The sequence below is a fragment of the Rhinolophus sinicus genome, chromosome 6, assembly GCF_057876585.1.
Source record: "Rhinolophus sinicus isolate RSI-liver-muscle chromosome 6, RSI-T2T, whole genome shotgun sequence".
Classification (NCBI taxonomy): domain Eukaryota; kingdom Metazoa; phylum Chordata; class Mammalia; order Chiroptera; family Rhinolophidae; genus Rhinolophus; species Rhinolophus sinicus.
Window position 1 is genome coordinate 50,247,956 of NC_142506.1, and position 27,306 is coordinate 50,275,261.

At 38.3% G+C, this 27,306-nt stretch overlaps 1 protein-coding gene across 2 annotated transcripts in view; it reads left to right on the plus strand.

The window, feature by feature from the left end:
- FMN2 (formin 2) overlaps positions 1-27,306 on the plus strand; it is a 317,737-nt gene that overhangs the window by 152,353 nt on the left and 138,078 nt on the right. For both annotated transcript variants that reach the window (XM_019746843.3, XM_074316783.2), the window contains one exon: positions 25,134-25,195. In XM_019746843.3, the coding sequence (XP_019602402.3) occupies positions 25,134-25,195 (62 nt within the window). The remainder of the gene's footprint in view (positions 1-25,133; positions 25,196-27,306) is intronic.

The window sequence follows — 27,306 nt, forward strand, 5'->3', positions numbered from 1 at the left end:
AAATCTGAAAATAATGATATGGTCCTTTCCTTCAGTCAAATATTCAACCCGGGTTGAGTTAATAATGAGAACCGTATGAACGAAGGAGTCCGCCTAACATCTGTGTCTGTGGTAAAGCCAGCTAAAGTTCATTGAAAAATTTGCTAGCTTAACATGCAACGCTAACAATAACATAGCATGAATGTCAGTAGTTGAAGGGTCACACAGAATTATGCATAAACTCTATCCTATTAGGACATGCAGTGAATTCTTGAGCCACTTTGAAACTCTGCACATGGTTTTCTAAAAAATGGCCACCTTAAATGTCTGAAGAAGCAAGAGGTGTGCCTTTCAGTTAATAAAGTCTTGTTCTGCCTCTGTATGTTGTCTGGAGCCATGATTTACATATGTGAATCACTTGTGGCCTCTAGAATAAACTCAACTTCTATCAGGATATGCCTCCACCGAGAAATCCACAGAAGCATAAACATCATTGTTTATGGATGTAGAAGCAGCCACAGAATTTATCTAGACCTCCAATGGCAACTTACAGAGGAGCAAACTTTTAGTGGTCAGGTTTCTTTCTCAAGGTCATGCAGCTCTTTAATGGAACAGACCTAACTTACACCCAGCCCTTGTCACTAACCAGGCCTGTTCTTTTCATTCAGACATATGTGCTGGCTGCTTCTCCAAGTTTGTGCTTTTCCTACAACCAGCATTGGTATCTCTAAAACAAAGTTATGTAATACTGTAAGAAAAAAAAAGCAGGACTTATTTTCTCCTTTTCTTCCCCGCTAAAACTCTAGAAAAGGTTAGAGTTGAATTTCCATTGTAATGTTTCTATTTTAAAGTGCCCTGTTAGAGTAATTAGTGTAGAAGATTTGGAGTGTAGTTGCCAAAGGTCTAATTGTGGTCTTGCCACCATCTCCACTGAGCACCATATCACACTTGCACTAGGAAGTGAACACAGATTATTTCCCACAGTGGCACATCCAGAGCACTCAGTGTCATTTACAGTAAAAGGGCAGAGAGGATGGTTTCTTGATTAAGTTTATTAACGTGACAAATGTAAGCAAGGAAGCCCCAAATAATTGACAGAGAGAGAGAGAGAGAGAGAGAGAGAGAGAGAGAGAGAGAGAGAGAATTAATTTAACAATGAGGGCCCGAGTTGCTGGAATGCCGTTGTGAACATGCCTGGTAACTTCTAAATTATCGACCAGGTGATAACAGTTTTTCAATGGGAAGGGTGAAACTGTGGTGTTCCACCTCTGAAAAATCCCACTCCAATGATTTAGAATAATTTGAAGTCTAGGATGAAGGTGTCTGGCAAAGAGGGTTGCCCTGGTTTGGGCTATGGCTTGGGGGCACTATGGATCTAGGATCTCCTTAAACCAAGCTCAAGTGGTCCCTTCAGGCACTGCTAACCGCCTGCTTTTTCACTGCAGGCATTGGCTCCCTGAGTGAATGGCCCGTTGAGTCCCAATTTATTGGCAGGAGGGGTCTACGATCTATTCTGTGGAGAGCCCCGAGCTTTACTATTTGGCCCTAGTCTCAGGAATCTGTCAGTGGAATGCTCAGATTTGTTGGAATGGGCAAATACTCCCAGCAGTGTCTGAGCTGGCTCATTTTTCTGCTTTGTCTCTTCTCTCTCATTTAGCATGGTAATTGCTATCGTGTCAGCTCTTTGATGCCTTTAAGGTGTTTTACAAATATATTTTACTCAACATTTTAAAGTGTTCTCAATGGAAGGTTTGATTCAAATCATCTAGCCTATTATTGACCAGTCAGGAGTATTAATGGCTGTGGTTCCTCTGTTCTGTTTACGTCTGTCTTGTCTAAAGCCAACTGGTATTGTGGGCCTATGGACAATGAATGCTAAATTTTGTTCTTGTGGAAATTTCTATCTGTTTAAACGTGGTTAGTCAAAATTATGCATCTTGAAATGAAATGATATAATTATGTAAACACCTACTATTCCATCAAAAATATAGTTGATACGATTAGTAAAATTGTGGTTATTTTTATCCTTTAGTGTCTACGTCTAATGATTGTTTTTTTCACTTAAAAAAAAAAGTGGTTAAGGATATCTTCCAGGGACAGTAATATGCTTTCAGATTTAAATCAGAAAGTCCAGTGTAGTTTGTGCATTTGTGAGTCCTCATTGGAACCTGTGTGATGTTGTTGTTCTTTTGATCTGTCACCGATTTCCCTCAAAGGCGCTCAGAGATGAGAAGCCTTATCTTGATAATTGTGTAGGAAGAAATTACCTAAGGTTAAGGTTGCAGATACTTAGTAAAAGAATTGCTTTTGGCTAACAGGATACCTATTCTAATATCTTGCGCAATAAAATCTTTTTATTTGCATCTGAAGAGATGGAAATGAATATTGGTTTGAATTTTACCCGCCCCATCACACACACACACACACACCACACACCTTATTGCTGATAGTTGTGTAAAATGGTCCAGAAAGGAGTTAATTTCCATTACAGTGGAGAGAATTGAGGTTCACAGATTAAGCCTGTCTGGGGCTTTACCCTAGTAGGACAAAAATGTGCTTGTCTTGTCTTTGACTCCTAGTTCAGTGCTCTCTGCAGTCTGTTAGCTTCTTTCAGCATGAGGACCTGTGTTACCTAATAAACTGAGTTATGCACCATATGCAAAACATGACTGGCAATAGGGCATAAAACTTCTGGCTGCATGTTTGTTTTTTAGAGTTATTAAAACATTGCAAATATAAATTTAGCAAATTTCATTTATTGCCTTAAGTGTCATTTCATACACATTCCCCAGTTTCTTAGAGAAATGAAATGGATATTTTTTTTACCTTTGTGAATTAAATAAGGAAGAATAGTTTAAAGAAAATTATTAATTAATGGAGTTGCTTGGTCTTCATTGAACTAAACAAAGATAAACAAAAATTTTATAGAAAAAGCAATCTGGGCTAAGCCTGAATTAAAGCAGATTGTGAATACTTATAGGAGCCTGTGCTGCATACGACCTGGAACCTTCTGTGTCTCTTATCTAGGTTACCAATTGCTCAGAGTATGTAGAGAAATACAAAATAATCACCCTAGCACATTTTGTATTGACTAAGCATATTTTTTCCCCTCCTTGTGTCTCTCTAGTGTCTACACTTCTCTGAGTTTTCCCTTTAGTTTCAAGTGTAGTCTATCTGTGATGAAGATCATGAGTCTCGGGCCAAAGTGCTTGGATTTAGGTTATGGACTAAATGTTTGTGACCTCCCCCACCCCAAATTCATATGTTGAAATCCTAACCCCCAATGTGATGGTATTAGGAGGTGGGGCCTTTGGGAGATAATCATGTCTCGATGAGGTCATAATGGTGGGGACCCATTGTTACCAGCATTTGGGTTCTTCGGTTCCTCAAGATACAAATTGAGAGGAAACCCCAGAAAAATTTTCTGACAAATTTTATTAAGCTTATGCTCAAGTTCCAGGCAGGCAGCACAGAGGAAAGGAAGGTCCTTTGGACTGACGTGGGGTCTGGTCTTGTTTGGCTGCTTTCGTAAGCTGGGGACAAAGCAGGCTTGCTCCAGAAGGCAGGCTTTTTGAAAGTAATAGGATTTCTTTACTGGTTACATTGCCTGGTACCCAACCACGTTCCTGCCTGCGCTGTGGGGCAAGATGGCGGACTGCTCATTCTCGCCCATTCCCCCCCCCCCCCCCCAAGAAGGTCTTCTAGTGGTCAAACCTTGATCAACTGAGCAAGCTGAATAGTGGTTTCCACATCTGTATGGAAGTAAATGGTTAGAAGGGAGATACTAATCAGCTATTTCTGCACATATTTATTTATTTATTTTTTTGTATAAGGGATGATACGGTGGTGACAGTCCTGTGGTCAGCTTATCTAGTGTCCCTCCTGCTCAGCAGGCATTCTTTGCCTAGGGTCCAACTCCCTGCACTGTCTCATCATGATAGCATTAACACCCTTATAAGAAGAGGAAGAAAGAGCAGAGCTCTCTGCAAGCCAGGAAGAGAGCCCTCACCTGTTCCAGCCTCCAGAGCTGTCCGAACTAAATTCCTGTTGTTTAAACCACCTGGTCTCTAATCCTTTCTTATGGCAACCCAAGCTTTGAATCCCAGCTCTGCCACCGGTTAGCTGAGTAAACATGGGCACATTTCTTCCTATCTCTGTTCCTAGGTCTCCTCCTTAGTTAAAAGGTTAAATGAGTTCTTTCCTGTAAACGGGTATGTGCACATCTGTGCACACACACAAGTAAATACACGTATCACGTTAAGTAATCAATATTAGTTGTCCTCTTTCTCCTGCATTCTTTAAGAAATGAGCTATGTTTATAGGCTTTGGAGGTGTTTGAAACTCAGAGCCTGGCCAACCAGTGAGGAGAGAGAACAGAAAGGTGTTATTCCTCCTTTCATTACTGTGAACAGGTTCTGGAAGAAGCCTTTGCCATGTGACAATAAGTGTAGCATGCAGGAGCTGTTCTTTCTGATGGAGTTGGAGAGTGACATGGAATGGGAGAAATGGGAGCTCATGTTCAAGGGGAACGTATGTGAGGCAGACTTGATTGTTCTGGCTTTTCTATCAGTGTTAGGGAAAGGCTGAGCTAGTACTGGGCTGTGTCCATTTCTGTTTTCGGAATGTTGCTAAATATGCAAAATATTGATAGTAGCAGCTCTTAGAAGTTATACCTGACCTCATCTTTGGACGAGGTTTGATTGGCAAGGAGGGCAGTTTGTTTTGGAAAATTAAAAGGTTGGTGTCTCCCGTAACTGTGTGGTTTCTTCGTCATCGTCTGTGCTGTGGGAGTCGGTCCCATTCCACATTCCTCACTGTAAAGGTAGCGATGGAAAGGAGTTTGGCTTTGTTGGTGAAGCGCATCTTGCTGAGGGCCAACAGTAGAATCTAAGTAGAGACATGGACAGATGCTTCTCTTTCTTGCTTTGGTGTCATTTTCCTGACAGTTAAACTAGTTTTCAGCTATGAGTGTAAAGTATAAGAATACTTCTTTAAAAATCTGGAAATACCCTTTCTAAACTGTAGGAACGTTGAAGGCTGTTTTATGGTAACCCTTTTCCCCTGTATTTTGATAGCCTACACATGGAACAGTTCTGTTACCCTGTCGGCTGCCACTGAATAATGTTTTTCTCATGAAATTTGCTACCAAACAAGTTGTAGATTACAAACTCCAGGTCTTTTTCATAGAGTTTCTGGTTTCATTCTTGGAGACACAAGCTTTTCGCTTGCCTATTAATTACCATAAGAAAGTTTATCCATAAGCATTTGTTTATTTTTGTAATATTCTCAAAAATTGGGTTCAATGTGGGCAATGTTTTCTTCCAACTAGGTTTTTGAGTGTCTGGTTTCTTTATGAAACTCAAGTTTACAAGGCTCACTTAGAAATTGCTTCGTATACCTTTTTCACCTTTGTTTTAAGTGTTTTCTTCACATGGGATATGGGATTTTTAAGACCTGTTTATTCTATTTATTGAGACATTAAAAATGTAGTTAATGCTGTTGGGAGGTTTAGTGAATGGTTTTCATTGAAATGTGAAGTCACTTAGAATTAGAAATTTGAGAAGAAAGTGGGCTCCATCCAGCGAGCTGTGTACCCTTTTCATCAATTGCAGCCTTGTCGTGGAGTAAAGTGCATGTGAGATAGGTACACTTTCATTAAAACCTACTTTTAGAAATTTAAAATCAGAATATGTTTTAATTTAAAATATGAATTCGTTACTTAGAATTTCTTATAAAAAGAAAGACCTCATAAATCATTTTAAGTCACACACACACAGATGATTAAATCAAGGTAAAATGAAGTATTATTATAAGTTTTTCATTACAGATTCAGTGAAAAACCTGGGTTAAACTTAGCTTATATTTTTATGACATTGTTCCATAGTTAGACTTTCTGATGATACTTTTATGGGAAGGAGAAATATAGCTGAGACTGTTCTAAAACCGTGAGCTTTGGGTATGGGTTTGTTTGTGTTTTTTTTCCTTTATTGCCCTTACTATCTGAATTATGTATCAAGTATTTGTTTATTTTTGCTGCCCCCCCACCCACCCCACTAGAGGGAAGCTCTGTGAAGCCTGGAGACATAGCCCCTTGTAGCTCAGCACAGGGTATTTCCCCCTATAATGCTGGATCTGTTCTTTACAGTCATTCGGTGGCTGAATCTATTCTTTACAGTCATTGGGTGATTGTTCAAGGAATTGCCCAAGTTACCACATGGGGCAGGTATGGAGATGGAGCCCAAGTGGGAGCACGTAATTAATCCCATCAGCTTTGACCCTTGAACCTCTGTGTGTCAAAGGTATGGTTTTTGTAAAACATTCCTTTTGCGTAATCCTTGAGAGGGATGGAAATTTGGACTCTGATTTTGGAGAAAAGGAAAGCCCCTTTGATAACGAGCACCATGTTTGTAATTCAAAATTGATTTCTTCAAATTTCTGTGTGAGTACTGGAGATGAGGAGAGGAAGAGATGACTGGCACTTTTCTACTTTCCCTTGTGGAGCCACCTGTGTCCTATTCCTACGTGGTACATTCTAGAAACACAATCCCAGTTATTCTCAATCAGACCAGCGTCTTGAGACATCAGGTAAAAATACTAAAACACCAAAGTTATGTAATTGAGGATTATCTTTGAGCATAGCTGTAGTAGTGACCTTTCACGCTGATGACTCTCTTGCATCTTTCTTCACAGTGAAACACAAATGCAGACAGAACTCTGATTCCCTGGTAGCACTTTTCAGACAAGTACCCCTGAATATGTAGTAAAATTAACAGTTTTCATCAAATTATTATACACGTATGATTATGATGAAATCTAATAGTACAGAAGAACTTACCATGAAAAACCATAGGCCCCATTCCCCGTATGAGCTCTGTCGTTTCCGTGATCTGTTGTAAAGGCATGATTTTCCTGTTTGAGCCACTGCAACTATAGCAGCTTCATTGAAGGAAATGGTGGAATTTAGGAGGTGGCTTCTCTCTGTGTTATCGACATTATGAGGTCCTTATGCATTAAGTTGTGAGAAAATTTCCAAGTTGAGCACGGCGTTCAAAACGATTACCTGCAAGTTTTCTTTTAATTCTAAGATTTCATGATTCCAAATTTAAGGTTCTATAATTGCTGATAATAATAATAATAATAATAATAATAATAATAATAATAGAAGTAGTAGTAAGATAACAATAATAGCAGGCATATAAAGTTGTTACTATCAGGCCCGCAATAATCCTATGAGGTAGTTGATGTTATTATCACCATCTTAGGGATGAAAAAACTGAGGCATAGAGAAGCTAAAGAAAGTTAACCAGCAAGTGGTGAGGCTGTGATTTAAACACAAGTGGTCTGGATCTAGAGTCTGTATTTTGTACTTCCTGTACCATTCTCAATGGTAGTGATTGCATCAGTGACTTAAGCTGGCAGAAATGGTGCATGATTTTTTTGTTTTAACCCATGGTTCATAACTAGAAACCAGTCTACTGGCTGGCGACCATGGTTGCTATTTGTAGCACTGTCCTCTGGCGATGTGCCATCCAGCTAGAGTTCATCTTCGTATTGTGTATGTTGGGAGTGGAGAAGGTAGGTAGTGAAGACACATAGAAAGAAAAATTCCTATAAAAGGGGTTACTTGATGGATACTAGAGGATTTACTTTCAAAATTCCTTCTATTGTAACTACCTGTCCTGTCTTGCTGTCAGTTCTGTGATTCAGGTAATGCTCAGGTGTGTTTTGCTTGAGAAAGTTGCAGAATGGAGGGTTTCTCTCTATGGCCGACTTCTCTACCAATTTGAGGGATAAGGAGGAGAATGCATTCCAAAACTACGATTACCTTCGTAACATAGTTCATGTGAGTGGTAGACTATATTAGAGTGACCCGCCAGTCTTACTGGTGTAACCACTGGCCCCTGTCCTTACTACAAAGAAAGATGTCAGCATCGACCTTAATATTAGGGGGATCGTGATTTATTCATTCGTACTGTCTTCTTTTGTTCTTTTATTTCTTCCAATATTTATTTATTTATGCACTCAGATATTTACTGAGAACCTACTTTGTGCCATGTTCCATTCCTGGCACTGGGATACAGAAATGAAAACAAAAGAGACCAAAAAAAAAAAAAAAAGCCATGACCCTGTAGAGCTTACATTCCAGCAGGTGAGGAAAAAAAATAAGCAAACAAATAAAGAAGCAAAATGTATGGTATGTCAAATGGTGCTAAGTGCCCTGAGGAAATGAACCAAAGCAGGGAATGCAAAAAGGGAGCACAGAGTGAGAAGTGAGGGAGGAGTGAATAAGAAAGTGGCATCTAAAGGGTGTGAGGAAAGGAATCCTGGAAATATCAGAGGGCGAGCCTGCTAGGGAGAAGGTCAAGTGCAAGGATCCTGAGGTAACCATGTCTTCCTTGAATATTAAAGTTAACAGCCACTTGCTGGGTGTGTCTGGAGAGAGTGGGGGGGGGGGGGAGTTTGAGATGTGTCTGGATAAATAACGGGGGTGGAGATGGTGTGTGTTCATTGCATGGAGGGCCTGTTGCCTTTTCAGGACTTCGAGTTTTATCCTGAGAAAGATGGAATGCCATTAGAGGGTGTATGCAGAGGAGTGATTGTTCTGATTTCTATCTTCAAAGGATTGGACTACTGTATGTCAATGCAGTTATATTATGTCTTTCTGCCGTTTTAAAAAATTTAATAAATGGAGAATAGCAATGGGTTTCATCAAGATGATGCCTCCCTCAAAATTGTTTTCCATTTTTTTAACTCTCTTTATGGTCTGAGTTAATAGAAGACAGCCAGAGTCTCCTATCTGTTTCTACATTCATTCTATTGTTATATGTTGTTTTGGTTGAAATGTATGAAGAAAATCTGGCCTCACCGATAATGTCGCTGAAAAGGGAGAAGTACTTTGATATTTTTTTCAGATTATGATGGATATTATATTCTTAATACTACACCAACACTCAACAAATGGTAGTTTCCTAATGGTTAGTTACAATGTAGGATTTGAAAGGCACATCAGTAAACTTTTCATCCTACATTACGTTAAAAATAAAAAAGGTTATGCCTCACTCAACATTAAGTACCTGGATCTGGTAACATTACCTTATTTAATTGAGTTAAGGCTTTTGAGTTATTTAGATGTTTGGTAAAAATAAATAACTTTGAGAATATTGAGTTTATTTAAATGAAACTGAACAGGCCCTGCTATTTTTTGAAATGGAAATGTTTGAGTAGTTCTAAAACTGCACACTTCGTATTTTTGAGATGGATTCTTGATTTATTTCATAATTGAATTCACTCATCTGTGGGCTTTTGATCCTGGTCACTATTATAATGCACATTTGTTGATGCCTATTGGTCAGTGCCCACTCTTTAAGTTTACTTTACAACTCTGCAAACAGGCTTTGGGGCTCCTGGCCTTACTGTAGCAGAGCAGTATGAACTGGCATCAGTTGCTTTTATCTCGGCCGTAATCTCTGCAAGAAAAGATTCCTATCATCCCCTGCACGTAGCAGAAGGCCTGGGTGTCACAAAGAAATGACATCAGTTTCCTAGCATCTGTGATACTCTTGAGTAGTAATTTCAGAATACTTAGTGAAAGGCTTGAAGTGTTGAAATATGATGTAGTCAGGGGAGTTAACTTTTAGTCTCAACTTTTAACTCTTTCACTCTGTGCCAAAAAGGAATTCGGGAAGACAGATTGAGTTTTCCTTAGTGGTAGCTGGCAGGTGCAGACAAGTCTACTTACTCTCATGGGTCCTCAACTAGAAAGAGGGGAGGGGAAAGGGATGTGATTTCTCCGGGAAGTCAAGTAACAGGAAACTGCTTCTTCCCAAACAACGAGGACCATAATTTCAGCTGAGACTAAAATTTAAGTTCTTTGGCAGAGTATTTTAGCCACCAGCAACCATTTCCCCTATGCAGATGCATTCAGATGGACTTTGTACACCTTGAAAGAAAAGAACAAATGCAAATGCAAAAGAATGTTTAAGTGTAGGAATTGTGAAATTTGAAGTACGTATTATTTTGTTAATGGTCAGAGTTGTCATGGGATTATTTAAGTACAGGAGCAGCTAAGGAAGGGTCATTAGCAAAATTTTGTGATGGTGGAAGGAGGTTCCTGGTCAATCGAGGCAGGAGGTATGGATTGTGGAGAAAGTTCCTAGATTTTAGTTTAGTTCTTTGGATGGAGTCTTTAAGAAACATTTATTATCCATAAAGCACCCTCAGCTTGAACTGTAATATTTATCTAGTTGTGGGAAGGGAGAGAGATGAGACTCAGAACTTGTATTATATGATGGAACAGATCTGTAGTGAAAATTCATGGTGCCCAAGGTAGATTAAACCTCTCCTCCCAGCAATGCTTCCACTTAAAGCTTTTCTAAGCAATGATACCCATCCTCTGTTTTACTATTAGCACATATTACCAGTGATAAAAGAATGTCGGGAAGTTCTGACAATAAATACATTTTTTTTTAGTTAAAAAAAAAAAAGAATTTATAAGTTATGAGAAGTATGAATGCATCTTGTTCAATTAAATAAAAATGTGTGGTGCATTGCAGCTGCAGAAGTGCTGATTGTCACTGGGTGTTTAAAGTAATAAAGGAGAAAAGGGGTTTGGGAGAAGGAAAATTGATAGTCTCCTTTGTCAAGGCATGCCACTGAGCAGTGGGTGGTAGTTACTGGACTCTAGAGAATGGGCTGTGAGGACAGGACAAGAAAGAAGCAGGAAAATTCCTCCAACAGTGGGCATTCCATTCACCAGATTTAATTAAACTATCCAAGTTTAATTAAAGCTCAAAAACGTGAGTGGATGAGTTAGAATAGAGGCCATTCCATCTTATATTTGAAAAGCATGTATTTTATTTACAAGCAACTTTCTATTAAAATGACGTCAGAGAAATCCGAATGTTTGAAACTCTTCCCCATATTTAACTCATCCCTCATTCCTCTGGACAATGAAACATTAATCCTTATATGCAGATATACACATGAAGAGAGAAAAAAGAAAAACCTTCATTAGCTGAACAAATGACAAAGTATGACTAACAGACACATAAACCAGTGCATCACATTTTTGCAAATATTGACTACATCTGAAGTAAACCATGAAATTATTCCAAGGACATGATGATAAATATCATGTGTGTTCTCTAGATTTTTCTTATTTTTAAGTATTTTGGAAACATAGTCATGAGGCACAAGTTGTTAAGTGAAAGTCATCTCTGGAATACAATGAAAAGAATTACCATGACATGTCAAGTTTTGGTATGTAAGCTCTGATCTTCTTAGTCATGTGTTATTAAGTCCGCAACTAAGTTTTCTATATTTTGATGCATTTTTAATTTTGAGTGACTACACTTCTTGGTTCCTTCCCCTACCGCAACATGTCTGCCAATATGTGAATGCTAATATGTAATATACGAAGGAAGCCATTTAAGTGCTTGTTTAGATGAAGTATTTTAAAAAAGGAATTAAAAAAAACATAATCATAGTGTTTGTAAATTCAAGCTTTCTATTTTGGGTTTCTTTCAAAGTAAGACATCAAAGTCAGATAGAATTACACCGAAGAAAGTATGACTTATTATCTGTATGAGTTATTTTGGCATAGACATTTTAAATTCTTGATTGAGTCTGAACTTATAAAGCAATAGATGTGGTTGCATTAATAATAAAATCAAACACTGTGTTAGAGCATGTTAGAAAACAGTGGCAAATGTGACCCTCCGAGTTAGGGCGCTATTTTCAGGGATACTTGCTGAGCTCTACTTTACGAGAGCATAAATGTTTACCTAAGCATGAAGGTGAAGGCCCTCATGCCCAATAAAGGACATTTTGCAGCGCTGGTTTACAGAAAACATTCAACAGACAGTGGATGTTTTACACAAAGAACAGTGCGTTGTTTGAAACTATTTGCTCATCTGTACACTATGCTTAAAATAAACACTATCTGGGAATATGCCAGTCTTTTTTTCTACCTCCTTTGTTCCACACCCTAAATTTTGTCACCTGCCAAAGTCAAATAAACCTTATCTAAACAGTTGAGATAAGCCCTGAGTCGGACTGGTATGGTCAAATCAACAAAGCTCTCCAAAAACAGAAATGAAATACAATATCGCTAGATTAAACAGTCTACAGTGGCAATCATGTTTGCATTTAAAGATTTTATTCCAAAAGGATTACAGTCTTGGTATCCATTTTTTTCCCCTGCCTAGACAAGAAGGCGGCATGCTGACTTTCAAACAAAATGCATTTGTTCTCTAACAATTTAGCTTGTACAGCTCTTATAAACAAGGCCCATAGGTGTATGACGCCTACTGACTTAATCAGTAACTTATGTCGTTAACCTTGTGTAAGCAAGTATGTTTGAGATGTACCAGTGGTGGATTGAGTATCAGATTTATTTTTCTGCAACAGGAAAGCCTTTCTTCTTGTAGCCTAAGTACAAAATCTAGAATCCTGGCATTTCATTGTCTGTCTGTACCTTACAACAAAACCCCACCAGGTTAAACTGCCTGAAAAGAGGAGATAGAATCAATGAGTGTGATTTCTAGATTATAGGATATCATAAAAATTCAATTAGTTTCCTTTCTAGGTCACACAGCATTTTAATTGTTTTCTAATAAGGTGTAAATGCTTACAAGGTCAGGAAGTGTCTCTGTTACGTTTACCACTATATCTGAGAAGAGTGCCTGGCGCAGAGTTACAACTCAGTGAATATTTGTTCAATGAATAAATGAACGATGTGTTCAGGAGGATATTCTTTTTCTTTGTAGATGAACACAAACGTTTTGGAAGTGTTGCATCAATTGCTGATGTTTAAAAGCATGTTTCTGAAGTGAATATGTTTTGACTTACAGTTAAATGGTTCCCTTTCAACATCACACTGTTGAACTGGCAAATTTTTATTTATATGTCATGGACAAATGTCATCTCTAAGTGTCAGTTTAAAAACTAATGCCCTTCTCGTATTATTGACATTTGTGCACTTCTTGACCATTGAGTAATTTATACACTGCTTGCTGATTTGAAAATACCCCATTTCCCACTGTCCTTAAAAGACGTCTCCACATAGTATTTCAGTATAGCCTCTACTAGAGTGGGAATTAGCTCACTGGACATGGATGTGTGTATTCTGGGGTGCGTCCCTCATATTTTGAGGCACAAACAATAATGTGAAATATACATCCTTATTTTCTGATTTAAATTTTGTTTTATAAGAGCCATCATATCTACAAAGGTATATATGATATTTAGACGTGTAGAGAGGACTGAGACCCTTCCATTTTTAAGTATCTGCAAGGACTGAAATAGAGGAATTCCCTTTAAGCCTCACAATAATTACTGGAGGACGGTATCAACATTATCATCAATATATCCATTTCACATGTGAATAAACGGACTCAGAGCGCTTACCGGGTCTCTCCAAGAGACACACACTAGGTAGTCTCAGGTCCGTGTTTTAAATTCAGGCTTGTGTGAATCCAAAGCTTGAGGTTTAAGGTTTCAAGTCATTTTGGGGAACACCAAGACTTTTGAGTTATTATTTGGGTAAATGAAAACTTCTCAGTAAGTATGTTACTGTATAAACTGGGAACTTGAGTGGCAAGTGCAATAATACAATTTTGAAGTCTAAGGAATATAAGAAATGGAATGCCACTATTTTAATTTGGAATCAAAAAAAGAATGCTATTGGTATACTTATCATTTAATTTATTATGGTCTTTAGATAATCTAGAATTACTTGGAATATTTGTTATTCAAGAACTGGTGTGTTTTCCATATATGTTAAAAATGTGTAGCAGCATGTCTTCCGTGCTGGCGTACCTGTGTTGTGTGCACGTATGACAAGCCCACTCCCAGGTGCTCCAAGCACGTTTGGTGGGCGGATGTGAGGACTGCAAATGTCGCATTCATCTATTGCCGTGTGAACTGTTCAGATGAATATGGTACCAAGTGTTTTCCTTTCTCGGAGAAATGTTAGTTTTAATAGGTTGTTGGATGCATTAGGTTAAGCCAAGCAAAGCGAAACAAAATTTTAAAAATGGCTTGTCTGTACCTTTAGGAAACTTTTGTGAAGTAATACATTTTGACAGTTTTTACAGTAACTCCCCAGGTATGCAGATTTTCAGTTGGGGATTAATGCATGAGTATTTCCTTACAAAGGAATGCATATATATATATATGCTCAGTTGTCATCCAATTGCAAAGGTTTCTATGCTTTATTGAGTTCCAAATAAAAATTTAGGGATGATAATTTGAGGCATTTCTACCAAACTGTTTTAATTTTTTTTTCCTTTTTATATCTTTGTGGCAGGACAATTAAGGCTGCACTAGAAACTCCTCAATGAGTAAAAACTGATGGGTTGCATCCCCCACAGACTGTTTTTTTTTTTCTTTCTTTCTTTTCCCCACAGACTGTTGATGTGAAGGAGGAAGAGGAGGCGTGGTCCTCTAGAAATGACTTCCTTGTTCTCCTTATGCCTGGGTTCCGCCTTCCTTTCTCACGTGATGGTCATGTTAATGTAGGACCCTTTGCAGCCGCTCTTGTTGCCCTTGACAATATTTGGCTTTTGCTTTCTCAGGTGTGGCTGCCTTTGGGGATTTAAGGGACCATAATGCAAATACATGACTTGTAGTGTGTCTCTCTTCAGGTTAGCTATATAGCTTCTCTCTAGAGGTTCGGTCATGATTTGTTTTTCGCCCTATACGATTTTTCAGTTTTCTACTCTATGTAGATAGATCATGCTGGCGTGAGTTGATGATGGTATCTAAGACAAGATCCCTGCTATCAGGCTTTGAAAAATCAACTTGGAGGTACAGAGCACAAACTTCTATACAAAAGAAGGACTATCTGAAATGTATCAGGTGAATTGTACTTGCGTTTAAGGGTGGAATCAAGAGGTCAGCAAGGGCTGACTACCATGAGCCATGGTAGGTAGTTACATACTACTCAGGGAGGGTTTCAGAGATGACTTAGGCTGGAGCTCGAAATTGCTATTTTGTGAGTGATAATTTGTCCACATTATCCACACTTTTCAGCCTCCGCTTGATTGTCGGTGACCATGGGAGACTATTCTGGCTGGTGAGACATAAGTTGAAGTCTGCTCAGAATTCATAATTAATAATCATTGCACATACCTTCTTGTTGCTTTCTCTTTTCTCTTTTACTTTTCCTGGAATGTGAATGTGACAGATGGAGTCGTGGCAGCTTTTTGGTTTTTTCCACATGAGAGAAAGATGTTTAAAAAACATTGTATTTTTTGGGTACTAACTTCTCTTTTAGACCCTGAATTAGTGCCAACCTGCCTCAAATTCGTTTGTCATTATTTCCTCAGCTATTCTTTTTACAGTTGAAAACAATTTTTAACCAATACAAATATATTGAACACTTTTGCCATATTGTCAAGTGGCTAAATGTCAAGCATTTATTCATATTTCAAATTTGTCCATCACTGTACTCTTAACTAAAGGGCTGATATCACTCCCTCGATTAGCCTAAAATGAGCCAACCTTTTCAGCCAGGGGAGGGCTAAGGTATAAACAAGTGTAAATGAATAACATTGTTTTCCACGTAGTCCATTTCTTTCATTTTACTTCCTAAAAAATGAAAGGTTTTGGAATTCAGCTATTATTTAACTTTAATTCTACCTGATTTTATATATATATATATATATATATGTAAATATATGATTTTTAAATCTCTCTCTGTTCTCCAACTTTTCTCACTTTGTGTTAATCGCTTGTGCTTTATCCACCTGTATGAGTATTCCTCAACCTTATATTGTTCACTGTTTTAAAACCTAGAGACAACCACGAATCTAGTTGGGTAAGAAGAGAGAAATATTTCTGTTATTAGATAAAGGCATCCAAGAGAAGATAAGCTGAAAAAGGTTTCTGAGTTATGGTCTCTCTTCCAGCGTCAGAGCCCCTGAAGTTTCCCAGAATCCTTCTGGGGAGTAGGCAATATCCCGAGTGGGTTTTGTGACCATGGGGACTATCAGGGACCGGGCTTCTGGCCGGGCTAGAGGTGAGCCAGGTGTTGTTTACCTGGCAGAGACATAGTCACAGGGCGTGTGTGGCTCTGTAGTTTTTACTGCTGAACTCACTGGGATCTCTTCTCAGGAGCTCGTCAAAACTCATTTGTTTTTTTTCTCTAGAGCTCTATGATTGGGATGTTGGCCTCCCAGAATTGGTCTAATTTTCTTGACTTTTTCTCTTTTTGATCTGCTTTTGGGAAATTCCCTCACATTTATTTTACATATTTTCTGTTGAGTTTTTCTATTTCTGTCACCATGTTTTTATGTTTGAAGACCATTTTTTTCCAACTAGAGTGTTGCAATAATCCAGGCAGTAAGTAGTTGGGAGTGTCTGGGGACAGGGTGGTAGTAATGAGTGGTGAGGTGAGGTCATATTCTGCGTGTATTTGGAAAGGAGATCCAACAGTATTCACAACGTATTGGATGTGAAAAGGGAGAGAAAGCAGGGAGTTAAGGGCGGCCCCTCTGTGCCTGGTGGGTGGAGTCTCCGTGGGAGAACGGGCAGAATGGGTCTACCTGGTAGAGTCCGTGTGTGCATTCTCAGAAGTCTGTTGGTCCTACACATTGGGAGTTCAAGAAGGAGGTTTTAGGTGGGAGATGAGAATGGAGGAGGATTTCTCACCCACCATGGGACTGGGTCAGATCCCTAAGGGTGTGAGTGTAGACAGAGGTGAGAAGAGGTAGGAGGATCCCTAGGACCCTCCAAAACTAAGAGGTTGGGAGAGAAGGAGCCAGCAAAGGAGACGGAGGGGTGGGGAACATTATAAGTAGGCGGAAAAGGAAGAGAGAGAGTGGCATCCTAGAAGCCCAAGTAAGCACATGTATCAAAAGGACGGAATTATTAACTGTGTCAAATGCTGCTGGGGACTGAGAATTGTGCATTTGGATTTCACAGAACTGAAATTGCTAGTGACTCAATAATCAAAACCAAAGCTTGCTGGGGTGGGATTAAGAAGAAAAAGGTAGAGAATAATATGGGGCAGTGAGTATTAGAAACCCTTTAGAGGCTATGGAGGCGTTTACTGCCTTTTTTTCCCCCTCACCCTTTTTTTCCTGATTTTTGGTCTCTAGCATCTGTGTTAGAGGCTTTCTGCAGAAGATTCGATCCTTGGCTATCTGCCTTAAAAGTGGGAGAGGTAAAAGCTGATGAGAGGGCTGGAGGCCCCTTGTAAGGCCTTTTGATTTTGAGTTTAGTATAGCATTACCTGGGTACATTATTTATTGGGCAACCACAAAGACTGTCTTTTGTGCTTTCCTCATGGGATAGTAAGATTGCCTAGAGACTTCCAGTTTCCGTCCTGGGGTAGTAAAGGTCTGTCTGGCAGTTTTTTGTGCCCCAAGATGGGGAAGACGGCTGGCTGAAGGTGGAGGTTCTACATTCAACACGGAGTACTGCATATGGTCCCATGTTTTCGATGGAGTCCTCTGGCCTACAACTGTACTTACTGTTTCTTTGTCCAGAGACTTTGTTTTAATTTGTGAAGAAAATAAACCTGACAGAGTTGGGGAGAGAATTTTCACAATGAAGGTGTAACTGACACCATTCACCCAGTGCCCCATATTTCTGGCATTTCCCCCTGGACCCTCAATTGGACAGATACCTGGTGCTGACAGTTTCTTCCAGGGTTGGTTCTCAGTGTCCCCACTGACACCTGTGGATTCGTCATGTTAGGGCTGCTGAATAAGGTACAACTAACTTCCATATTTTGTTGCTGTCATCACTTTTGTTTTCTTTCAGTCCTTATGAATTCCTTCCTCTAACTGTAATTATAGTGGAAACTTAGGAGAGAGCAGAACATTGATGCATCTATTTACTCTGCCATCTTAATCCAAGATGCTTCACCTCAAAATAAAATGAAGCAATTTGAATGTCGGGTGATGCTCTTAGGATTTTGACCATTTATTAGTCAGTCACTTCCAAACTGTTACTTTGAGGAATTTTTCCACCTGATGATTCCATTTTTTGTCTCTGATTTGCACAAGCTCTGCCTTGCACTCATATTGTTGTGTAATCATTTGTTCATGCCTTCCCACTTCACCATATTGTGAGCTCCTCTACATAAGGGAACTGATGTCTCCAGATCCCTAAAGTGTTTTCTATTACATTTACTAAAGAGATAATAAATATTGTCCAATAAATTGAATAGCAACTACTTCCCCCCCAAAAGGTAAACTTTTTTGATTCACGTAAGTATAAAGTAGACATTAACTTAACACATATACTTTTCCCTGATTTTAAAGTATAATGACAAACTGCTCACAGTTCCTTGAAGAGATCTCTTACAAAATTGTGGTTCCCAGTAGCTGTGATATGATGACAAGCCTGGAAGTATTTTAAAAGATGTTTCTGATCTCTGCTACTTAAGATGAGTTTCTACTCAAACAAAGGTCTTTGCTTCTCAGCAATTTGCAAGGCTAACTTCATCTTAGCTTTTCCTGTGGCTTCTGAATTCCACATGGGATAAAGATGGTTTCTCTAAGCTCTTGCACTCTCTCTTCCTCTGTCAGTGAGAAGAGGGCATGAACTGTAAATACAGGCTGATTTGCACTCATTTTGTGTTTAAGCTTCTGCTGACTCTGTTCCCTTCCCATATACCTTAACCAAAATCAGTGCTGATGGTTTCATTGTGGGTACTTGTTTAGTTTCCCATGTTACTATTGGTATAACGGAAACTGTCATTGTTCTTTTTGCCGAGAATGCTTTCAGCCTAGTTTGTCTAAAATTTCTCAAGATACAGATTCGGAGAGATATTAGTAAAATATTTTTCATATATGAATGTTAAAGGGCCCATAATAACGATAACAACACTAACCAATATTTTATGAGTGTTTACTATATTCATGGCACTCCTTCCAGGTGTTTCACTTGTATAAGTTAATCTCCGGCAAAAACCCAGTAGGGTGAGTGTTCATATTAGGTCCATTTTTCAGATGAGGAAATTGAGGCACTCTTGGTTACACAGATAATAATAATAAATGGTAGGCCCAGTTTGACTTGTGACTCCAACCGTGTCCCAATGCCTTCCAGAGCTATTTGTCAGATGACCATATAACATTGCATATTATTATCTTTGTGGTTTATGTTTTGAACTATCAAGTCAACTAGGGTGAAGTTAGTTGTTTATGAAAGGAAAATCGGGGTGATCTCAAGGAATACCCAGTTTGTTTGCTAAAGTTAGTTTGTTTTCAGGACTGCTAACCTCAGCCAATTTTGACCTTTGAACGTTGAACAAAGATGTTTTCTTAAGCTTCTTAAGTACTTAGGTTCTTATGCATACAGTGAATTGGGTATGATCATATAAATGTAGAGAGAAGGGTCTGTCCATATTCATGTCCCGATGTATCTCTAAATTATATTTCATATCATCTTTATCTCAGAGATTAGGAGGCTTAGCTGATTTATAGGCTCCATTTATACAGGAAGTCAGCTTTCCGGACAAGTACATTACATCTTCCCACTGAATTACGATGCCTCTCCATTTCCTCTGTGAACTTGGAGCCTAATAGGAAAGCAAAAACCTCAATAAAATGAATGCATGGTAGAGAGCAGTAGAGAAGCACCAGTGGATTTGAAGTCTACGGAACAAACAGCCATGAATTAGCAACCTGGTGTGGTGGCAGCCTCTCAGGTGGCCTCCAAAGATGCCCACCTCCTGGTCTTCATGCTCCTGTGTTATCTCCTCCCCTTACGATGGGGGCAGGACTTAGTGACTCAACAATGAATAGAATATCACAGAGGTCACTCCCAAGATTCTGTTACCAAGAGAAGGTGGCCCTGTCTTGCATGCCCTTCTCATTCATGCTGAGGGAAGCCAGCTCTGTGAACTGCCCTATGGAGAGACCCATTGGGCAAGAAACTGAGCCAGGCTTTCAGCCAACAGCCAGTGAAGAGCTGAGGCCCTCAGTCTGAGGGGCTGAATCCTCTCTGCCAACAAACACGTGAGCTCGGGAATGGAGCCTGCTGTATAACTTTCATATGAAATCTCAGCCCTAGCCAGCATGATTGCAGTCTTGTGAGAAACCTTGAGACGAAGGCACCAGCTAAGCTGTGTCTGGATTTCTGACCCACAGAAGTTGTGAGATATGTTTGTAGTTTTAAGCCCCAAGCTTGAGTGTAATTTGCTACGCAGAAACGGGTATCTCATACTCTTAGTGATAAACACTGTTAGGTTTTCTACTTTGGGGGTCTCTACCTCTAGTTTAGCAGATCACACTGGAGGGAGGAGGGATTAAGGCAAGAGACCACAGTGGCTGGGATAAGTGTTCAGGGCTGGTGGAGGGAAGGGGCCCCCACGGGCAGCCCTGAGGCTGCTCCAGTTCTGTCCCATGGTGGAGACCCCAGATTAAAATAAAATCCAAGGTTGGAGTTAGTCAGGCACTAAATGTTGTATAGCTTAAACTGTTGCATTCAACAGGAATAATCGTATCATATTGAATTGCACCAATAAAGCAAACTACTTTTCTGGCTCCTGAAAATGTGTGCAACACATACAAATTTGGTTAATTCATATTTTGTGAACTTTCATTTTACATGACTTTCATTTAACACGAGCTCTTGAAGTACGGTCCATTCTTTTCTGTGCAGTTCTTTGGGAGTACAAAAACAATTATTTTTATCACACAGACAGACAGATATGTTAGGTTGCACTCTAGTCTGTGGGTGATTTAAGGTGAGAATAAGAAGTGTGTCCACATTTCTGGTGTTGAAGAAGGTCGCTGTGCAGAAAAGACCAAGTGTGCAGGGAATGGGATATAGATATGTGACTGTCACCTGCTTGTGTACGTGTGTGTACAATGTCATGTGTCTAGCATACAGCTGTTTTCTACGTTGGGTCTATAGTCCCTGGTTGTTTAGAATTGCTCTTTATGTAATTGTCTTTATGCAATGCAATATTTTAAAGTAAAACATAGGTATTTTTGTTTTGTCTTGGATATTTTATTTTGAGACATTTTCAATTTCTTAGGTTAGATTGACTATTTGAGTTCTAAAATAGGCCGTTTCACTTTTCATTTTGTAACAACAGGATTTAACGAAAAGGGCACTGGATCTCAGTGAGTGTGTACCAGTGGACTTCCTGCAGGAAAGAGCTATGTATGGTCTCAAGTTTTGAATATTGAATGCAACTGTTTAATTTTGAACCTAATTTTAGTCTAGCGCATTCTCAGCTCTGTCTCTAGTTTCTAACCAATGTGTTCACAGATTATATACATTTTAAAATTAATTACTTAAATTATTCTGAGGCTTCTGGAATTATCTTTTTTAGTATAAAGTTGCTTATTTATTTGCACATGATAAACATATGCTACAGACATGTTATTATTGCACTTGATAAAGCCTCAGAGAAAGTTAGTGTCTTGATCAAAGACACACAGCCTGTCTGTAGAAAAGCCAGAAAGAGTATTATATTCTTCTACTTCCTGGTCACGTCCTTGGCATTTTATAAAGTTTTTAGGCTTAAAAATAAAAATTGCTGTCCATTTGTGCCTGGAGAGATTATTAACACACACAGTCATTTACAGGTTATTTAAAGAGAGTGATAAAACTCTCCATATGTTCTAATCCTGGTAAGTTAGCATATTTTACAAATAAATGAATAATCATTTAATGTTCAAAAGAGGCCAGAGTTTCCTCGCAACACCTCCTCCGTCTTTACACGCTTCCACATAAAACAGAACAGATGCTTCTTGGTTAAGTTGAAGTAATACGTACATAATAGGAAAGTAATTAGAACTGCTTTATAGACCTGCAGGGGAATGGCTGGGTGGGAAAGGTGATGAATCCCAGACAGTGATGGGTGTTCCTGTATGTCTTAGAGCCAAGAGCAGGAAAACGAGTGTGAAATATTTGGCCTCTAATGTGAAGTATGATCACATTAGCATGTAGTTGAATATTAGAGAATAAAGTAATCTGAGTAAAGTAGTAAAGATTTATCACCAAATATCTTAAATTTTAGATTTATTTATGTTCTGAAATCTAAGTCTGATGCTTAATAGTTTAAATATTACGTTAAAAAAAAGAGTATAATTTACAACCCCCAATAGCTGTATGTCAGGCTATACATTTACTTCCAAAAGTTCATCACTGAGGTTGAGAATGCCAACCCTGTATAGATACAGTTGGAATTTTTTTCTTTGGTATGTCAGGGCACTAAAACATAAACAGCAAGAAAAAATAGAAACTTTTAAAAGTTTGGGTTAGATAATAAGACTTATTAGAGCCAGAAGAGTTGGACTATTGTGAAAACTCGAAGAGGGAAATAACATTAACCAACCACAGGCCAGATCCTTTTACGTTCTACTCCCTTTGGTCCCCACAAAACCCAAAACATTGCTAATATTTTCTATTATTTCCTTCTCCCCTCTCTCCCATAAAGAAACTAAAACTTGTCAAGTAACGTACTTGAAGTAATATAGCAGCAAATAAAATTTTAAATTTAAACCCAGTTAGGTTTGATACCATGGGCTATGTTTCTTCCACATCAATAATCTATTCCATAAACATTGTATTCCCTTCTGAGGGAATAAGGGACCATCACCTTGCTATAATCTCAATACACAAGTGTTTTTCTCTCAAAAAAGACTGAACTGTTGTTATGGACTCAAGAAATTTTTGAGTATCGTTTTTCTTTAATCTTTTTCCACCTTTAAAAAATTTTACACACACACACACACACACACACACACACACACACCCCCGATGGGGTGCGGGGGGGCTCTACTCATAACCACTTGTTTGTAGCTTTTCAGGCCTGAGTAATTGAACACATCCACATCCAATAGCTCCGATTTTAAATTATTGTTACTCAAGTAGCTTTTAACCCATCCAGTAAGGTAGAATAGCTGCTGAATTATAAGAAACACTTTGCATTTGATGAGTTCATGTGTGAATGCTTTATATTATTTCCTTCATTTTAGAATTTGATCAGTTGGAAATGTACCATCTCCCTAATCACAGATTTTAAGGGAGGGAGCACTGGAAGATACCACTAAAAATTTATGAAGTCTAAGTCCTGATTTCTGAAACGTTAAAATGTCCATTTTATGTTGAGAAAATAGATTACCTCGATACCCTTAGCCTTTCCCAAATGATGTCTTTTACCTTTATTTCCTGTCTATCGGCCAGTATCTGAGCTTCCTTATTTTCAGCTTCTTAAGCATGACTATATTGTTCTGTGGAAACTGCTGATTCCCGTTGAAGTGTGTTAGCATCTTGCAAGTGTAAAACTGTATGGAGAAATAGTAACAGTGTTGCTTTCCATTGGGAGTTCCTGTGGATGATTAAGTAATGAGGTTTCATGGGTTAGAAACTTTTGTGACTTGCTTAGGACAATATATCTATGGTTAGGACCTTATGGCATTATATTGAGTTATTTGGTGGTACCTGATACTGCATGAGATTAAAAGATGAGGAAACTCAGTAAATTCACAAGTAAGGATTCATGTGGGGAAAATCTGTAGGAATAATATTACGTTTTAAAATGATGGATAAAGTCAGAAGACAATTGTATCTTTTATGAGTTTTGACTTGAATATGAGAAAATCTTTGAAAGATTTTATTGTGTGTGTTTCTTTTCCTTGTTCTGAGAATGAAATCATACACTAAGTTGACTACTAGCATTTCTTTTGTGGTTTTCCCATCAGTCTCGTTGTGTCACCAGAGGAATAATCTCATTGGATTATTAACTAATGAATTCCAAAGTCAGAGACCTTTGGATTCACTGTAAGATTTTCTTTAAGGGGTAGGCTGCACTGATCCAAAGGGAGTAATTTCATACATGAATTTGCTAGCTTTATTTGAGTTTTACGCATTTTGTTACATTATTTATAGCCATATTACCTCCAGTGAAAATCATTTGTTAATCCTTTTTATTCAATTTTTGAAGTATGGTCAAAGTTAGTTGGGCTGTGTTTTTACTGCTTTGAAACATTAAACAGTTTGTGATATGTTTGCCTTATGTGGGCTAAGGAGTGAAAAGATTTGTATGAGAATCTTAATCAAATTTTTAGATTGATATGTGAGACCTAATTTTTTAAGAACTGGAGATAGTGGAATATTATTAGGATGGGGGTATCATATTCTACTTGCTATAATATTTGTTGCTGGATCTGGGCTCTGTTCCCAGCTCCAAATAGAAATGCTAAATTATCTTGGTTAGAATTCTCATCCATCGTATGCTTCAATTTCCCACTTGTCTTTCGTAATTCTTTCTTGGGATTTTGCCAGAGTCAACTAGAAAATGTCTCATGTACTTTAAGCTTTCAGAGAAAAGACATTGTAAAATGCCTCAGTTATCAAAACCTATCTATCCACTTTGTGATTTTTCTTCCAGAAATCTTTCATTTCACAAGAACTTCCCTGGCTACTTGGCACAAATCTGATTAGGACAAATTCACCTTATTTCTAGCTAATATGCGTATGTAGGTAATACATTATGCTTTTGATTAACCTATGTCCAAACTGAGTTATAAAACACACTGACTCCAAAATACACTACACTTCCCAGGCCAAAAAAAATGCATTTAAGGACATGCTCCCAGTTTTTGATGATCCATTCCACGTCTTTCTTGGGTAAGCATGGGTGGTAGTTTGTGTCTGTGCTAATATGAATACTGTAATCAAAGAGCTATTCTTTCATTACAACAACTTAAAGAATTATAACAGGAAATGCATCTATTATTTCTATCTTAATTCTATCAGTTTAGTGATTAGAATTAACCTTTGTCATATGTCTTTAGGTACATTGGCAGATATGAGCATTTATCAATGTAAAAAAAGAATGTGGCAGTGTCAGGAGTGATTGGCCTGATTTTCTGTTATTAAACAAAATTTTCAATTTCATGCAGTTGGTCCTTGAAAGACGCTCACAGTTTATCTTTGACTGGGCCATATTCATGAGACTTTGTATCTGTGAAGCAAGTGAAAGCCTTAACACTTTCCCCCTGACTCCACTGAAATCCCTCGGGGTTGGTCTTTGTGGCGGGACCAATGAATGACCTGAATTTAGATCCCCTACACCTTCTCAGGGCTGGAGATGGTCACTGCTGCTCACTGTGGCCAGACATCTTTTCACAGCTGGCTTATAGCCATTAATAGTCTGTCTTTTTTTTTTTTTTCTTTTACAGCTGTTGTGAACTTGGACAATTCTGTGGTTGACCTGGAGACTCTTCAAGCACTCTACGAGAATGTGAGTAATAGAAGGAACTTTGAGCATATGCTACACACACAACTGTGTCACCGTACACATCTGCACTCGTTGCTTTAATAGGGAAATTTGATTTGGGTGCACTGAATTTATGTAAGTACAGCTTTGTTAAAGTACTTTCCAGGAACATATTGGACAAATGTGCAGTTCGTAGTTTTAAAGACAGTGAGTTCAAAGCATGCTGTATATGAGGTCATTCACATTCCCTCTTTTTATCTGTAGTCATAGTAAATACTTATATGGAAGTTTTTTTGAGTTGAATATTGTTCTGTGCACTAACTCACTTAATCTTCATGTGAGAACTATAGGCAGGTACTATAATTACTCCCATTTTACATAGAGGAAATTTAGGCATGGAGAGTTTAAATGACTCGCTCAAGGTCACCGAGCTAATGTGGTGTAGCTGGGATTTAATTAATTTTGTCTCCGTTTCTCTAAACTGCTGCAGTTTATTTTGCTAAATGGCAGGATATTCAGGATTTCATCTAACAGCACTTTATCTGAAGAAGGTGGCAGGAAAAGTGTAAGGTGTCAGAGGAGAATGACCAAAGCATGGTGTTGTCCATGACTGCAAAGTGTGATCTGCACAGTGATACATTAAATAGTTTTCGCTGGGACATGGCATTAAATACCATCTAATGGCATCGATTCCCATTGTGAAAAAGCAATGCTCTTTTCAGTGTTTTTGATTATATCTATGAGAAAGTCTCAGTGTGGTCCTATTTTGTCTCTGATATCCTTGGGTTGTTTTTGTTTTTTTGTTTGCTTGTTTGTTTGTTTGTTTATTTGTTTCTGATCTTGCCTGTACTCTGCCTGGTATTTAAGCTTCTCTGCTCTTTGGGGGCCTTAGTTCATCCTTGCCTTATTTAGTACCAAGTCAAAGATTTCTTGGCTCTGGGAGATTCACGTGTGGGCACGATGCAAACTCTCTTCCCAGACCACTCCCTGAGGGCAGTGTATTCAACCTGCTTGTCCACTCTTGAATTTGATGCTTTTTAAACATATGTGTACATGGTCTCCCCTGTGAGATTGAGACCTTTGTAAGAGAAAATATTTCTCTTAGTGCATTGCACAGATTTTGTTGCTCAAGCGTAGAGTTGGTACCCGGTCAGCACAGTGAGCGTAGGCTCTCAGTCAGAACAAGTCATTAATGAAGATGGAGAGGGAAGGTTTGAATGGTTTATTATTATGTAGTTGTCGCTACATAATGGAAAACTAGAAAAAATAAATCATGTATTTACTCTATTAATAACCCAGTGAAATGCAAATTTAAAATATAATCATTTTAGAGGTATAGAAAGTTTTCATTTCTCGTGAATCTTTTATACCAACCTTCTCCCAACCATGAGAGCCATATGGAAGAGATGAGGAAAAATAATAGGTACAATAATTTCTTCAGCAGGTCCTAATAATGTATGATATCAGTGTATATATAACTATTTTTGTGTGCATATATCATGTATATATCTATGCACATGTTTATGTATGTATATAGAATATATGTGTATATTATTTGAAGATATGAATGTCTTAGGTTAACCTGATATATCCATGTGCAGGAATGTATACAGAAAAAAATGCAGAAATTGAGGATAAATATATTTATGAGGGAAGTTTAATTTTTAGTGATTTAAAGTATCTTATTTGGGAGTTTTCAGCCTCACAGTAAACTAACTTCACAAAATATCAATTCCTGACTCTGAACAAACTCAATAGCCTCCTAGAATTTGTGTCTAAATTCTTATCCTCATTGTCCATGAAAATAGATCAAGTATTAGCTGGCATTGGTTAAATTTGTGGTTTTCTTTTTGTTGTTGTTGTTATTAAACTTAATGGTTCAGACTTTTGTTGTATGAGGAAATCAGTTACTTTTTTTGGTGAGGGTGGCTCACAATAATATTAGTTCAGGTAGCACTAACAGCCATCTTCAGTAGAGGAACTTAAAGAATCCATGTGCATAATAGGTAATTATATATGCAAATAGATAATTTACATGCAAATAGAACTCATGCTAATTCCTGATTAACATCCATTAAAGTGCAAGTCCAAAGAAGGCAGAAATATTTGTTTATTCATGGCAATATCCCAACACC